The 16,461-nt window shown below is 37.6% G+C and overlaps 1 protein-coding gene across 2 annotated transcripts in view; it reads left to right on the top strand.

Moving 5' to 3' along the window:
- SLC17A5 (solute carrier family 17 member 5) overlaps nt 1–13,952 on the top strand; it is a 59,360-nt gene extending 45,408 nt beyond the window's left edge. For both annotated transcript variants that reach the window (XM_054569628.1, XM_054569629.1), the window contains exons 10-11: nt 9,263–9,353; nt 12,613–13,952. In XM_054569628.1, coding sequence (XP_054425603.1) covers nt 9,263–9,353; nt 12,613–12,750 — 229 coding nt within the window. In that variant the 3' untranslated portion in view covers nt 12,751–13,952. The remainder of the gene's footprint in view (nt 1–9,262; nt 9,354–12,612) is intronic.
- Nucleotides 13,953–16,461: the final 2,509 nt, after the last annotated feature.

The following is a 16,461-nucleotide window of genomic DNA, read 5'->3' as shown; positions in this document are numbered from 1 at the left end:
CTCCATATCTATGATCTGTTCCTGTTCTAGTTGTTTGCTTACTTTGTTTTTAGATTCAGTTGTTGTGAATTTGTTGCCATTTTAATGTTCATAGTTTTTATCTTTTTCATAAACAAGTTTCTTTAACACTTCATGTAATAATAGCTTGGTGATGATGAACTCCTTTAGCTTTACCTTGTCTGAGAAGCACTTTATCTGCCTTTCCATTCTAAATGATAGCTTTGCTGGATAGAGTAATGTAGGTTGTAGGTCCTTGCTTTTCATCACTTTGAATACTTTTTGCTAGCCCCTTCTGGCCTGAAAAGGTTCATTTGAGAGATTAGCTGACAGTCTTATGGGAACTCCTTTGTAGGTGACTCTTTGCTTTTCTCTTTCTGCTTTTAAGATTCTCTCTTTATCTTTAACCTTTGGCTTTTTAATTATGATGTGTCTTGGTGTGGGCCTCTTTGGGTCCAACTTGTTTGGGACTCTGTGCTTCCTGAACTTGTAGGTCTATTTCCTTCACGAAATTAGGGAAGTTTTCTTTCATTATTTTTTCAAATAAGTTTTCAAGTTCTTGCTCTTTCTCTTCTCCTCTGGCACCCCTATGATTTGGATGTTGGCACATTTGGAGATGTCCCAGAGGCTCCTTATTCCATTCTCTTTTTTTTTTTTCAATTGTTTCTTCTTGCTGTTCTGGTTGAATGTTTATTTCTTCCTTATATTCCGAGTCATTGACTTGAATCTCAGTGTCATCTTCTCTATTGTTGGTTCCCTGTAGACTTTTCTTTACTTCACTTAATGTAACCTTAATTTCTTCCTGGGTCTTTTTTAAGCTGTTGTCATACTCAGGTCTTTGAGCATCCTGATAACCAGTGTTTTGATTCTGCATCTCTTGGGTTGGTTATTTCCATTTCATTTAGTTCTTGTTCTGGAGTTTTGTTTAATTCTTTCATTTGGGCTACATTTCTTTGTCTCCTCAATTTGGCAGCCTCCCTGTGTTTGTTTCTGTGTATTAGGTAGAGCTGCTTTGACTCCCTGTCTTAGTAGTGTGGCCTATTGTAGAAAAGGTACCTGGAAATTGTGTGGGGCGGAGCCTTAGGTAATTGCCAGTGAGGGGCAACCTCCTTCACCACTTTGTGGCTCTGCGTGGAGGGAGGGCTCAGACAGGGGACAGTGCTGCTGCCTGGCTTCTGGAGGTTTGCCTGGCACTCACCCTGTTTCCAGTCACTTTACTTTCTCCCTATATGCCACTTGTGCCCTGCCAGCTATTCCCTGGTGCTGAATCCCAGAGGGGGTGGATCTGCATAAGTTCTAAGTCTGTGTGGACTAAGTGGAGTGTCCAGAAACTCCAGCAGTTTCGTCTACTGCCCCAACCTCCACTGTTTTTTACAGCCAAAAGTTATGGGGATGTATCTCCCTGACACCAGAACCCTGGGCTATGTGGTCTTTCCTGGGGCTGGGATCCTTTGTTCCCGAGGTATCCCTCCTGATTTTTATCTACCACATGTGAATGTGGTACAGCCTGTTCTGCAACCTCTGCATGCCACACCAGGTCTCCACACCTCTCTGCGCATTTCTGTGTCTCTGCCCTTTCTACCTATCTAGATGACTATGACTTCTTTAAGTCCTTGGTTGTTGGACATCCATACAGCTGCTTTCTGGCAGTTCTGGCTGTTACTTGTTTTGAGGCCTGATTATAATTTCTTCTGTAGTTGTGCAAGGAGGCAAAGTGTGTTTACCTATACCTCCATTTTGGCAGGCCCCTATATGTATTGAAATAGCTACAAAAAGTAACTGCATAAAAGTAAATTCTACAAGATACTATGTAAGTTTATATTAAAAATAAAATTGAGATTGAAATAGAAAATGTGGTATTTGCTGATATTAGGAATAGAAGGGAAATAGTACATCTAAATGAGATTTTACTCATTAGGATATTTTGTCCTCTCAACTTTTTAATAACCATATTAAAACAATTTTCTATAGAAATATTTTAACATTCAGCCCTATTCTGCATACTATGTATTCATTTTTCACATATTTGTTTACTTTCATATAATTCTTTCATAGAATTAATTACATTAATAATAATACCTGACTGCATGTTAGTTTATCTCTCTAATTTATACCTTGATAATCTAATCACAATCATAGGATGGAAGAACCTCCCAAGATTCAGAATTTCAATGAAAATTAAACTACCTAAGTATAGAGAACTTACACTTTTGTGTGATTATGAGTCTAGTTGTTTGCTCATCTGATAGGCAACTACTTAAGCAGTAATTATTTTTTAGTATTTAGAAATTTGTAGGAATAATAATTGATTATATACTGACTACGAAATATTCACCCATTTGAAAGAGAAAGTGTTACCTTCGTGAGTGAATTATTTTCAGTCACAGTTTCCCATATAATTAAAAACAATTTAAACTTTTAGAACCAGAAAGAGATGTAATTAATTATTAAACCCATTAGTTACAATCTTTGCAGTGTTTAAACTTTGAATTTCAAATTTACTGTTGTACAGTTTTATATGATTTTTATTTTTAAGCTAGAAGTTGACATTTACCTGGTTGAACATAAAACATTTTTTTAATATGAATGTAGTGGCTGAATTACATTTTTAAATGCATAAGGATCTGATAATCAGGATATTAATAAAAATATTACACTGTATATGGAAAGTCTACTCTAATAAAAAAAACTTTGAAGATATCTCTTATTCAGTCTAGCAATATAATCATTTTTTCAAATCCCAAGATCAATCATGCATGAAAGTTTTATTTTATAGTGCCTGTCACGGAGAGTATGCTCAGTTAATATTTGTTAATGAGTGACTTTCTGGCTTTAATCACAGGACTAAATGTTTAATGTTGGAAATATTTACAATACACCAGAGACATTTGTAAAAAAGAAAAGAATTTTGTAAAGCTTACAATCTAGGAAATATTGACTTAGTATACATATTGGTGGTTTAAGAACTGAAAGAGTTTAACATGATGATGAAAGAAAAGGAGGAGGAAAGCAAATTAACTTTAAAAAGCTTTTAAGTTTAGTGGTAACTTGAAAGATCTGAAACAAACATAAATGAAATAATAAAGAAACCCTTGAAGTTGAAGGATTAAAGGCATAAGAAGCCATTTCTGTGGAAGAGAGGATAGGAAGAAGCTGACTTGTCTTAATTCTTCATGGTGACTTTGGGCATATTTTTGAGATTTAAAATTAGAACCTAATCCTGATTGCCCCAAAAAAACGATTCAAGGAAATAGCAAATAATTAAAAGACTGAAAAATATTTCTTTATGCTACTGACTCAGACACAGAGGAATCATTGACTTCTAAAGTCACAACTAGTAAATGGTGGACCTAAGACTTGAATCAGGCCTTCTACCTCATGGCCCTGGGATCTTCCTAGTACATTAAGTTGCCTCTCAATTACTAATTTGGAAGATCTTAAAAACTGGTCATTATAGAAGAACTAGAAGTTATTTTGAGAATTCAGAAAAAAGAACTCATTACAGAGAACACACTCTGGTTGCCTCAGTTAATGTGAGTTTATTATAAAACTAAGTTAACAAATATGAGAGGAAAAATGATAAGGAGCATGTTGTAAAATTGCCTCTGCAGCCACCTAGCCAGAAGGAAAGTAGTAAGCCATTCATTCCATTTTATGGAGTGAAAATGTAGCTCAGGATTCATTATGTGTCTGTCAGAAGTTCTGGAATCTGTCAAGGGTCCAACACTGCTCTCTTAAACTGGCAGTGAAGGAAAATTGGATTATCAAATAGAAATTGGAGCTCTTGTTAAAAGATCGAAGTGGATGCTGGATAAGAAAAAATTGTGCATGGTGCTCACCTTCTAAGATTGTTGCGAGGATTAAATTAAATACACGGACACTCACATGTAACACTTAGTTCATAATGTAATAAATGTATTTGCAAATAGTTCAGTAAACAATTATTATTTTCTGGCGAATTTTGAGTCAAGTGTCATGACAAGAGTCACAAATCAATCCAGGGAAAATATTAAATGGATGATTCGTGAGCTCTTAGAAAACAAAATATTGATCAGTAAGGAGCCATTGGATTACTGAGCCGAAATAGCAAATAGTCTAATACCTTAATGTCATTTTTAGCTTCAGATATAGGGGATACACATTATATTTGGTATATTAGGATTTCAGAAAGTTGTCCAGTGTATCCTTTTAGACAGGATGGAGAAAAGATGAACTAGATATACAATTAGGTAGACTTGCAATTATGAAATTTCAGTGTCATAACAAGCTGATTAATGGATCCAGTCATTTAAAAAACATTGTGCCAGGCACTACACCAAATGTCGAAGACACAAGTATGAGAGGAACAGTCTCTGCTTGCATCTGTGTAATCATATGCTGGCTTGGAGGGTGATCAGGTCATATCCTGAAGCGCGTACTGAACATCTTGCAGGGGGGGATCCTGAAAGTGGGCTTCAAGCATTGGTGGTTGAACTCTACATCCTAGAGACCCTGGACTAGCCCTGAACAAAGAGGTGTATCTAGATATGGTATAAAGCTAAACCATTTAGTGACATGAATGTTGCCAGCAAACAGTCGTAGAAGTTAGGAAAATGGTTACGTGCCTCAGGTAATGAAGAATGCTGTGCATGCTCTAAGCTGATCAAGGCATCAGTTTTATGGCTGTGATTAATATGTATGTATGTATATATGTATGTATGAACCATGTAACCTTTAAAATTATACAGCTGTACAATTGTAAGTTAATCTCATCGAAGTCAAAATTATTTCCCTTACGTTTTGATTCAACCTTTCAGATGAACTTTCAGTTTTTATTTTCCCACTAGAATTTTTTTGTTCAAAGCATATGAGTCGTTTCTAGTTTCCCGTGTCTCAGTTAACTGGGGGTTTACAAGTCTCGTGACCATGCTGCATATGTGCTTGTTGTCTTTGGTAACAGCTGGTGCCCATGCAGTCGGTGACAGTGCTGGTCAGAACAGCACTTGAGGACCACAGACCTTCAAACATTCAGCACTGAGGCTTGTGGTAAAAAATAAAGCATGAGAAAGTTTATTTTTCCTACAGATTGAATTTAGCAATGGCTATGTTTTAAACAAGGCAGCGTTATAGATTATAACATTAAAATATTAAGTACTGATTTAGAATCAAATTGGGTAAATGTGATAGTCTTTCTTCATCTATAGAATGAAAATAATCATCCCTCCTCGTGGGGTTGAGTTTACTATTAAAATAGGATCATATCTATATATGTTATTAAGTATATATGTAAAATACTTACAACCATGCCTGACATAAGGTTTTTCAATAAACAGTCAGTGTTCCTATTAACATATAAACATGCAGATGGTATTTTTCTAAGCCTTTTCTTCTGTAGACAGAAATAGAGGTTTTCTGTAGATAATTTTGTTGCCTGGATTTAAGGGAATTGGGTAGATTTTTAACTCTTCGTCCCACAGAATTCTAGTACTCCAAGAGCAGAGACTGCAAACTGAGTCCGTACCACATGTGTTTTTCTAAGCCATCTTCCATCCTTCCTGGCCCTTCCTGACCCAGTGTAATATAAATACTTGAATGAGCTTCTTGGTGCTGACATTTAGAATTTCACAACATTCATCAGCACTTAATATCTGTCACTGGAAAGGCCTGGCAACATTGCTCTCATTCCTCCTACTGCCAAGGTGTTAATGGTTTAAAAAAAAAAAAAGACAGGTTCTGCCAAGCTTGGTTATTTTAAGATACACTCCCTAAAGGGCATAAGCCAAAAAGATACGTGCCGCATGGTTTTGTTGTGGTATCCTGTATGCAAGAGTTTTGAACATAAAAATTCGTGATGTTCATAGATAACTGCTTTATGTTCAGCAGGAATTTTTCTTCGGGCACTGTACTAGTAAATTCAGGCTGCCATACAAAATAGACTGGGTAGCCTAAAAAACAGAAATTTGTTTTCTCACAGTTCTAGAGGCTGGAAGTCTGAGATCACAGGGCCAGCATGATCAGTTTCTGGGGAGGACTCTTCCTGACTGGCAGATAGTCACCTTCTCCCATGTCTTCACGTGGCCTTTCCTGAATACTTCCTCACAGAGATCAAGAGAGTGATCTCTCTCTCTGCCTCTTATAAGGCCACCAAACCTAGTGTGTTAGGAACTTACCCTTATCTCATTTAACCTTAATTACCTCCTAAAGCCCTGTCTCCAAATGCAGTCTCATTGGGGATTAGGACTTCAACATGGGTATTTTGGGGAGGGCACAGTTCAGTCCACAGCAGGACCTTTTTCATATCTAAAAAGGGAGAGAAATTTCAGATTGTAGTCTGTGGCCAATTTAGTATCCTAAACCCGAAAAGAAATTGTATTACCCCACATTAAGATTATACAGACTAATAGGCATCAAGCTTCATTAAATTTGACTGCAAATTTATTTTATAATAACCCTGATTACCTCATAAAAATTAAAGGCTCTAATTGGACTTTTCCTATGTGTAGGTGATTTTTATGAAAAATAATAAATGTCATTTACTTGGTTAATTAATTTTAACTACACCACCACCACCTTTAATTTTTCTTGCTAACAATACCAAACCTAAATCTAATGAACCCTTTAAGGATCTAGAGTCTAGATCCTACCAGTTTACAGGAAATACAGTGGACATCATACTATGTGAAATGATACCTCAGGGAAACAATGTACAAAATCCAGAATATAGGACTACCTACAGGATAAAATCCCAGTTCTGCAGTTAAGAGAGAGAACAATAAAAAAAGGAACGAACTGTTGATCCACACAACAACTTGGAATGATGCCCAGCAACCCTAGGGTGTAAATCAGAAGGTTACATACTATGTGATTTCGTTTATATGAAATTTCTAACCAGGAAGTGACACTCTTTGGAGCCAATGCCCAAGAAGGGTGCCAGTCTCTGTGGGACAAAACCCCATCAGTCAGCGCAGCCAGAGCCCCACGGGTCCATGCACGGGGCCTCAGACGACTGCGGGTCGTGTGCACCTTCTCTGGGTAGCGTGTACTGAATGAGAGCATAAGCCGTACTGGCCACTGGAAATAATAGAGGAGTAAAACGTCAGTTCACAGTGAGACTATGGAGTCAGAATTAGCAAACATGAGTTACAGAAGTTGTCTCTCTTAAAACACACAGTAGTAGCTTTAAGGACAATAAAGATCCTAAGAAAACAATTCAAGATGAGCTGAACTAGACAGAGAAAGCTTCATGGAACAGGTGCCAAGGAAGTGGTTTGGATGGACAGAATGTGGATTTCAGATAGTGAATATAGTCTGAATAAAGATAAGTGCAAGCAATGAACATGACAGATATGAACAGCTGGAATGAGAGCTGTCTGGATCTGAAGCTGTATCTTGTGTGCTATAGGAAACAAGGCTGGGTATGTGAACCAGGGCCAGGCCATTGTAAGGCAGGCAGGAGATTATGGTAAGCATTAAACTATCCTTGTAGGTTTTTGAGTAGGAGAGGGGTGACCCAAATGATTATTTAAGTTACAATTTATACAGTCTGAGAGGCAGTTCAACCATATGTAAAATGTCCTTTAAAATGGTCAGTAGGTTCTGTTTCTTGATCAGGTGTTAATGACATGATTGTGTTCACTGTGTGAAAATTCATCAAGCTCTACACCTATGGTTTTGACACATTTCCACATGTATGTTGCACTTAAATATGCTTGGTGGGATGTGGGGGAGCTCATCTGGGACTACCACATATGTTACATGTATACATCTATGAATCCATCAATGATAAGTAAAATAATCTATCACTAACTTGCCCAAGGTCACACAGATGGTTTATGGTAGAACGAGGTAGGAATCTTTAGGTCTCCTGATTATAATTATCAGGACCTAAGTTAAAAATAATTACAATCATTTTCTTTATAGAAAATGATAAGCATTTCATTCTTTTTAGGATGGTATGTAAGATCTTGGTTGTGGTAGCCTTGTTTAGTCTGTATACCTTTCCTTATATACTGGAGAAATCAACAGATCACTACCATTTCCCCAAATACAGGCAGGAATTCTTTCTTTAAAGATTTGCATGTAAACATAGATACGAATATCCAACTCCCCTAAGATTTACCCCTAAAATAAATTGGAGCTTTTTCTGAGCTTATTAGTAATGCATTTTTTTTGTCATACACTCGCATACACACAAACACTGTAGACCCAGCTTGTCTACTTTTGGGACAGTGTGCAAGGAGTTAACTACAAGCAGATATGTAATAAGTAGAGCAAGTAAGTTGTAAAGTTGATGTTCAGTATGATCTCATTTCTATAATATATTAGAAATAGATACATAGAGAAAATAATTAGGGTATTTACCAAAATGTTAATGCACAGATTATCTTTCTATGGAAGGATTATAGATAATTTTATTTTCTCCTTAATGTTTTTCTTTTCTTTTTCTTAAGTTTTCAACAATGAAATAAATTTTATAATCAGGAAATAAACCCTCTTTTTTATTGCCCGAGGACATGCTTACGGATTTTAGAGAGAGGGTAAGGGAGGGAGAAAGACAGGGAAAGAAATGCTGACCAGTTGCCTTTCCCATGCACCCCAACCAGGAACCAAACCTACAACCCAGGCATGTGCCCTGACTGGAACCAAACCTGCAACCCTTTGGTTTACAAGATGATGCTGCAACCAACTGAGCTAAACTAGCCAGAGCTAAACCCTTTTTTTTTTTAATTAAAAAAAATTTTTAAACATATCAAGCTTCCTATTTAGATAAATTTATGTATGGAAATCATATCTCAACACACTTCTACATCATTATAAAACGGATTATTTCAATTGCCATGTTTTTAAAATTTAGAATGCTAATTAATTACTGAAATGCAAGGTTTTCACCAGATAAACATTTCAGTAATGTCCTGTTCCAGTCTGGCATTTCCTTTAGACATAAAATTTCATATGAATACATCCTGGGACCCCTAACCTGTGTGACTCAGTTGGTTGGGTGTCATCTTGCAAAACGAAACATCGCTGTTCAATTCCTGGCCAGGGCACATGCCAGGATTGAGGGTTCATTCCCTGGTCAGGGCGTGTCCAAGAGGCAATGGATCAAAGTTTCTCTCTCACATCAACGTTTCTCTCCCTCTTTCTCCCTCCTGTTTGCTCTCTCTAAAAATAAATTTAAGATTAAAAAGAAAAAATACAACCTGGAAGCGTTACAGCTATCTATCTATTGAAAAAAGCTACTTAAATGTGTAACACAATATAAACTTTTATGCAAATGTTTCTGCAGGTATGCGGGTATCCTCCTGGGCATCACCAATACGTTTGCCACTATTCCAGGAATGGTTGGGCCTGTCATTGCTAAAAGTCTGACGCCTGAGGTAAGTAGGTAATTAACTTAGAAACTGAAAAGATCTAAACAGTGCCCTGGAAGCTACATGTCTGTGTCAAAGTTGAGTATATTTTAATTAAGGGTAAAATTTTTAATGTTTATTCTTATGCAATTCCTTATAGCAACAAAAAGTAAATACCTTAATGGGTAGGAATGTGTACTTTCAAAGAATACTTTTTGAATTTTAGAACAATAGAACTAAGTTAAACAAAGATCTTATAGCTCAAGCTATGCAAGTACTTAAAAGTTGTGATATTATACCAGAAAAGTGACTGTGTCTTTTATTTGAATGAATAAAAATTGGTAATGTATAACTATCCAGGAATTAGGTACATGAGGGTAAGATGTCAGGAAATCATGTGAGAATGAATAAGGAACATTTGAAACAATGGAGAATGTGTAGAGGAGCAGAAGGCTTAGGAAGCCATGATCTGTGCCCTGACACATTTGAAGGACTATCGTATGAAAGAGAGTGACTTGTTCTCAGCAGTTTCACAAAGACAGATGGAGAGAGGTTATGAGGCGGCCATAGGAAGTTTTTTCTTTAAAGCTGTTACTATATGGGATGGGCTGCCTTATGAGTTAATGAGCCCTGAAATAGTCAACCATGTATTCAACAGGCATTTCCTGGGTGCTTATTAATGTACCAGATACTAAGGATTCAAAGACAAAAAATGACAAGTTTCTGTCCTTGAGAAAAATCATCATTTAGAGGTTATGTGAAATCAAATAAAGTGTAGCATAACAGATGCTGCAGAAAAAAATGTGTGCAGATTGCTCTGGGCACAGAGGAGAGAAAAACCAGTTTGGGTGGATGAAGCCCTAGCGGAGTGAGCCAGGGGAGTGGGAAGGGCCAACTCGGCCTGTGCCAAGGGCCTGAGCCCCGAAGAGCAGGAAGGGCTGGCAGTCACGCAGCCTGGGGCCGGGGCAGCAGGCAGAGGTGCTGCAGGATAAAAGGGTTGCCTACTTTGTGTAAGAAATCAGAATTAATGACCTCAAAGGCCCTTTCCAACTCTAGTTTTCTACTGCTTAATAAAGTAAATCTAAAGGACTGGCGAGATACATTCTTCAGGAAGCTGGCTAAAACCTCTAAAAGAGACTTAATTTTCTCTTTGTCTCTGTGATCTAATTTACACTAATTCTTAGAATTTTAGGATATGCTTACAAACTTTCTTAATACCAAATTCACTGATTTGAGGTGTGTATGTGTTCACCACCGATGACATTCCTATTTCTTCTCTGTTCCTACCATTTCTAATTCCTTACTAAAATGAATCAGTGTCCCTTGTTACTGTTTTCTTACCTAATAGAAAGGTATGTTGGGCAAGAGGTTTTTTCCTAAAATTCTGTGTCTCCATATGGACGCAGAAATGTTTAACCTTATCTTCATGGAACATTGTAACAACAGAAGAAAGTAAGCACACTGTGATACTCCTAGCACTTATGCTAGGGAAATATGGCTTCCTCATTTAAAGTCTTGAATGTTTATAAAATGGTAACCAAAATGAATTTTAGATATGTTACTAAAGCGCTTGTTTAGTGTTATTAGGATGTTATTTTTATTTTTTTAATTTTTTACTTATTGATTTTAAAGAGAAAGGAAGGGAGAGTGAGAGGGACAGAGGGAAGAAGGGAGGGAGGAAAAGTGAAAGAGAGACTTCAACTTGTTGTTCCACTTCTTCATGCCTTCACTGGTTGATTCTGGCATGTGCCCTGACGAGGGGATCACACCCACAACCTTGGTGTATGGGGATGATGCTCTAACCAACTGAGCTACCCAGCCAGGGCTGGATGTTATTTTTTAAAAGGAAAAGCACACTTTCTTTTAATATTATAATTACTTACAATTAAAATTTACTGCACTGCCTCAAAAACTCTGGATAATGAGTCAGAGTATAAATAAATAACTAAAAGTCAAGGTGTATCTGAGGTTCAATTTTGTTACAAACAAAACAGCATTCTCTAAAAACTGCGGAATTTTTGTTAAAACGCCAGCTAGGAGCTATGGGAGATTTCTGGTACAATTGATTGATTTTAAGTTACTACTTGCCTTCAGATAACACTCAGGTATTATTTTATCCTGTAAATCATACGGAAGCTTTCTCTTAGGAATTCTAAGAAGCAGTCTTAAATATTTCTTTTCTGGTATATGATGTAATTATTGACTGACTCCTCTAGGATGGTGACACATTATTAGCATATCTAAATAGTCACTAAAATTTAAAATGGATTTCTAAGATTTTTTTCCTCCAAAATACATTCATCTCAGATAAGTGTAACTTAAAAACACAGTGCTTCTTCATGTTTTTCCTTTTTTCCTAAGTAAATAACCTCATACTAGCTTCCTACAGCCTTTTCTTTTTCTTTCTCATTGCCAGTTCTGCTGGGTTGTTTGTTTGTAATGCTGCAAACGTACCCTGGTTAGATTGAAATTGTAAAAAATCCAAAAAAATGATCGTTAAAGTTAGTCATATGACCTAGAAATTTAGATAACTGTCTGATGTTTTTAATACCAGTGGATTGTACACCGAACAACTGTATTTTATTGATCTCTTATTGACAAATCCAGTGCATGTCTTCTTTTTGTGTGCCATTTGAAAGCTATGTGGAATCTTCCAGGCCAGGCCTCAAACTTGAAGTCAGTCTTAATTCATCCTTACTTGATCAGCACCTGACCTTCCCACCTAACAACTTAGAAGATGAAATGCAGTCGTAATACTTGCCTAGTAACTAACACATGACTCAAGGATATGCCACACATTTTATTCTTAGTAAACTTTTTATTGAAGTATAACCTTTTAAAATAGTCAAATCCTAAGTATACTGCTGAACACATTTTCACAAAGTTAGTACATCCATGTAACCAGCACCCAAACAGAACATTGAACTCTCTCGCAAAGCCCTCAGGTACTCCTTCTCACCAAGAGCGCCCATATCCTGATTTTTAACATCATAGATTAGTTTTGTCTGATTTTGAGCTTTATATAACTGTTCCATATGTACTCTTTTGTGTCTGGCTTCTTTTGCTTAACATTTTGTTTGTGAGATGCATCTGTGTTGTTGTAGTTCATTCATTCTCATTGCTGTATAGTATTTCATTGAACAAATATATCACAATCTCACTGCTGATGGACTTTGCAGTTGTTTCTTTTATCATATTACTATGATAACAGCCTTGTGACTCCACATTTTCTTTATAAAGTGGACTACAAACAAATTTTTCATGTGCATTTTTTATTTCTCTACAGAACACGATTAGAGAATGGCAAACTGTTTTCTGGATCGCTGCTGCTATTAATGTATTTGGTGCCATTTTCTTCACACTCTTTGCTAAAGGTGAAGTGCAGAACTGGGCCCTCAATGATCACCATGGACACAGAAGCTGAAGGAACCAATAAATAACCCTGTCTCTATTCATGTATTTTTATTTATCATGTAACCTAAAAGTGCCTTTGATATTTTAATGTTGTAAGCATTCTATATACAAGAAAAAATTGTATATGTATTAAATTTTTATGGCTTATAATCATGACATGTCACTAGTGGCCAGATTAGTAAAATCAGCATTTTTAATTACTAATAACATGAATGCTGGAACTTCTATTTTAAGGTCACATACCCAGCAGAAAATGAGGCAGTATGAAGTAGGGGAGCCCTATTTATTTTTAACAGCCATACTTAGGAATGAGCTAAAGGAAGGGCACTCCTCGATACCTTTGCTTAATTAAACTAGATAATAAATCTCAGGTCTTGGTAAACTCCTATTTTTATCCACTTTCCTCATAAAAATTATTGGTCATCAGCAATCCCTGACCCTTACGTCTCAAATTTTAGCATCTCCACGGAGCTGCCAGCCATTCTATAACCTGGCCTGGCAGCTGGCTGAGGGGAGCCTGCCCAGGCAGCTGCCAGGCATTCCGTGCCCGGCTTCAGGGACAGAGCCCGGCATTCATCAAAGGCAGCAGCCAACACCAGGGTCAGTGCCAGGTCTTTGGATGGTGTTCTTCCCCTGGGGGCTGTTAATGTGTAGATAAAGCCCTGAGCAGGCAGGAGCACTGAGATTCACAGCCATGGTTCTGATGAACCCTCACACTTTCCCCTCCCTGGAATATTGATTGGCATGTAACCTACAAAAATAAAGTATGATGCCGCAGTAACCACAAATAACATTATCCTTAATTAAAACTACCTTCAAGTCAATCAGTATAAATTCCAAGTCCTATGTTCTGTGAGCGACACCAGAGTTTAAAAAAAAAATTACAGTTTCTTCTGTTTGTCCAACTGTAAGATTCTGGTTGCAGTTTAAGGTTTAAGTGACTTCTGAGACCAAATCCCCTGAGACCAGTTGTAATATAAAGGTGAAAATCATCTTTCTGCTGATTCCTGAAATCATATTTTTCAGTTTTTCCTGGACCATCTTCCAGTGGCTTTTGAACATGCTTTGATAGCATTTATGTGATTTAGAACTTGATTTATGTTGTGTTGAGTTTGTTCAACACTACCTGCAACATTTAATAAAACCGTTTAATGTAATATGATGTGAATAACTTCTGTAAACTTATTCTTTATTTTGTAAATAGCTTTAAGTTGCAATGGTGATATTTCTTCCATAAATCTTCAAAATAAACCTTTTTGATTTTTGGATCTGATGGTTCTATGATATTTTCTAGTGTCCACAGCAGCTATTTTACATCTTTTTTGCCATCCTCCTGAAGCCACCAATCTACCTCTTCATGCCTCTCTGCCACACCAGGCTGAGGAGACAGGCCGTCTAAGTGACACAGCACCAGAAAGCTCTGTTGCCGTTGACCTGCCCTTCCCAGCCCACCACTGATTCTGTCCTCTGTTACCTTCTCTTAAGACCTTGCTTCAGTAATTCCTTTTTATTTTTTTTAAGATTTTATTTATTTTTATAGAGAGGAAGAGAAGCATTGATGTGTAAGAAAAACATCTCTCACGCCCCCAACGGGAGATCTGGCCTGCAACCCAGGCATGTGCCCTGGCCAGGAATTGAGCCGGCAACCTTTTAGTTCACAGGCTGGTGCTCAATCCACTGAAGCACCCCAGCCAGGGGAGTAATTCCTTTTTAATTATTTTCCTAAAGTAATTTTTTATCCTTTTTCCTCCCCAGTTTCCCACCCCCAATCCCTTGTATACATACATACATACAGAATATCTTGAGAATCATACTCAAGAAGCGAATCAATGGCTACCTCTGGACAGAGAAAACAGGCAACCAACAGCAGGAAGGAGAATTAATTTTCATTTGCCCAAATGTGGCAGTAGTATAATCTGTTCAATAAAAACATAATATTAAAAAAAAATCTGTTGCTCAAGCTACTGTATAATCACCACCAGGTTTTCAACTGCCTATGGACATCCTCAACTGGCTATCTCTGTACCTGACTTGTTTAAATTCAACCTCACTCCCTTGTCCCCCATCTGCAATTATAGTGGCTCTTCCTGCTACTATCCTTATTCCTGTTAGAGCTTCCTTTCCCCAGTCACTTAGGCTTGGACCTAAAGTAATTTTTTATCCTTTTTCCTCCCCAGTTTCCCACCCCCAATCCCTTGTCTAATTAACCACCTGGCTTTTCCATTCCAGTTTTTCAAGTCTCTGGAATTTTTTTAAATCCCTTTGCCATTTCCTAAATAAGATTCTTGTGGCTTTTGTGTCCACCTGGAATAGACAAGTGGTCTCACTACCTTTTTATTCGGGTCCTCTCCTGTCCAACTTTCCACCAGTGGTGGGCTACGGGCCCCAGTTCTCATCTCCCTGATCAGGGCCCCCCCGCCCCTGCCCCCCCCCCCCGCCCCACCACCGGGTTCCCTTTGCCTACCAAATAAACTCCTCTCCTGAGCAGCCTGCGCTCCTCACTCCTAGGCCCACGCTTTTCCACCCTCTTCGCCCACCACACACATTTGCAGCTGCATCTGGCTACTTAACGCTCCACACGGGCTCTCCATTTTCCCTTCCCCTCCCAGACCTCGGGCCTGGACGGTTGCTCTTCACCCCACTTCCTTCATGATTCCTGATTTCTTCCACTCTCCCTGATTTAGGTGTGGTCTCTTCCTTTGATCCACTGGAACACCATATTATTTCTTTTGAGGGGGGTTTTTTCTTCTTTATTTTAAACTCAAGAACTCAGGCTCAATTATGAGGAAGAAAGAATTTTTCTTTTTACTTTTTTACCGGATTATTGGGGTGCCATTGATTAATAAAAGTATATAGAGTATATAGAGTATAAAAGTATTACAACTCTGTAACACATCATCTGTAATTTGTACTGTGTTCACCACCACAAGTCAAGTCTCCTTCGTCACCATTGATCCCCCTTTTAACCTCCTTCTACCTCCTTCCACCCCTTTCCCTCTGGCAATCACCACACTGTTGTCTGTCTGTGAGGGGTTTCTTTCCTTGTTTGTAATTGCTTTTTTGTTTGGGTAGGGTTTTTTTTTTTTAAATCCCTTTGCTGTTTTCACCCAGCCCCAGAGAACTTCTGTATTCATTCATTCAACAAATAGGAATAGCTAGAATATATATCTACTCTGCCAGGCAACAGGATACAGGTATGCATTTGACACAGTCCTTTCCCTCCTTGGAACTTAGGCTACTCGATCCCCTTTCTCCATGGCTTTCTCTTTATAATGCATATGAACACATGCTTGTCTCTCACCCTATTAGATTAATCAATGCACATCTTGAAGGCAGGATCCATTTGATTTATCTCAGCATGGTCTTCCTTGTAAACTATACATGCTTTGTCTTATATTTCAGTTAATAAGTATTTAGAAAATAACCCTGTGGTTAAACAGACAAGGAAGTTGAATTTGTTTTCATTCATACACACACACACACATATAGACACACACACACACACATATATATGTGTGTATATATATATATATATCTCCTCATATACATGTTTCCTTCTCAAAAATAAAAAAGTTAAATCTTTGAAGAAATGCTAACCTCAAAATGTTGTAAGTGGCAGTTATTTGTAAATGGTTTTGAAAGTATGTGAGAACAGCTTAGTTCTATATAGACAAAATACTTCTCTTCCCAGTTATGCAACAAATATTTATCAAGCATTCAT

The sequence above is a fragment of the Pteronotus mesoamericanus genome, unplaced genomic scaffold, assembly GCF_021234165.1.
Source record: "Pteronotus mesoamericanus isolate MK-2021 breed Mesoamerican mustached bat unplaced genomic scaffold, CSHL_Meso_final contig_20, whole genome shotgun sequence".
In the NCBI taxonomy this organism is placed as follows: Eukaryota; Metazoa; Chordata; class Mammalia; order Chiroptera; family Mormoopidae; genus Pteronotus; species Pteronotus mesoamericanus.
The sequence above is the reverse complement of the archived record's forward strand: the minus strand, read 5'-3'. Positions and strand labels throughout refer to the sequence as shown.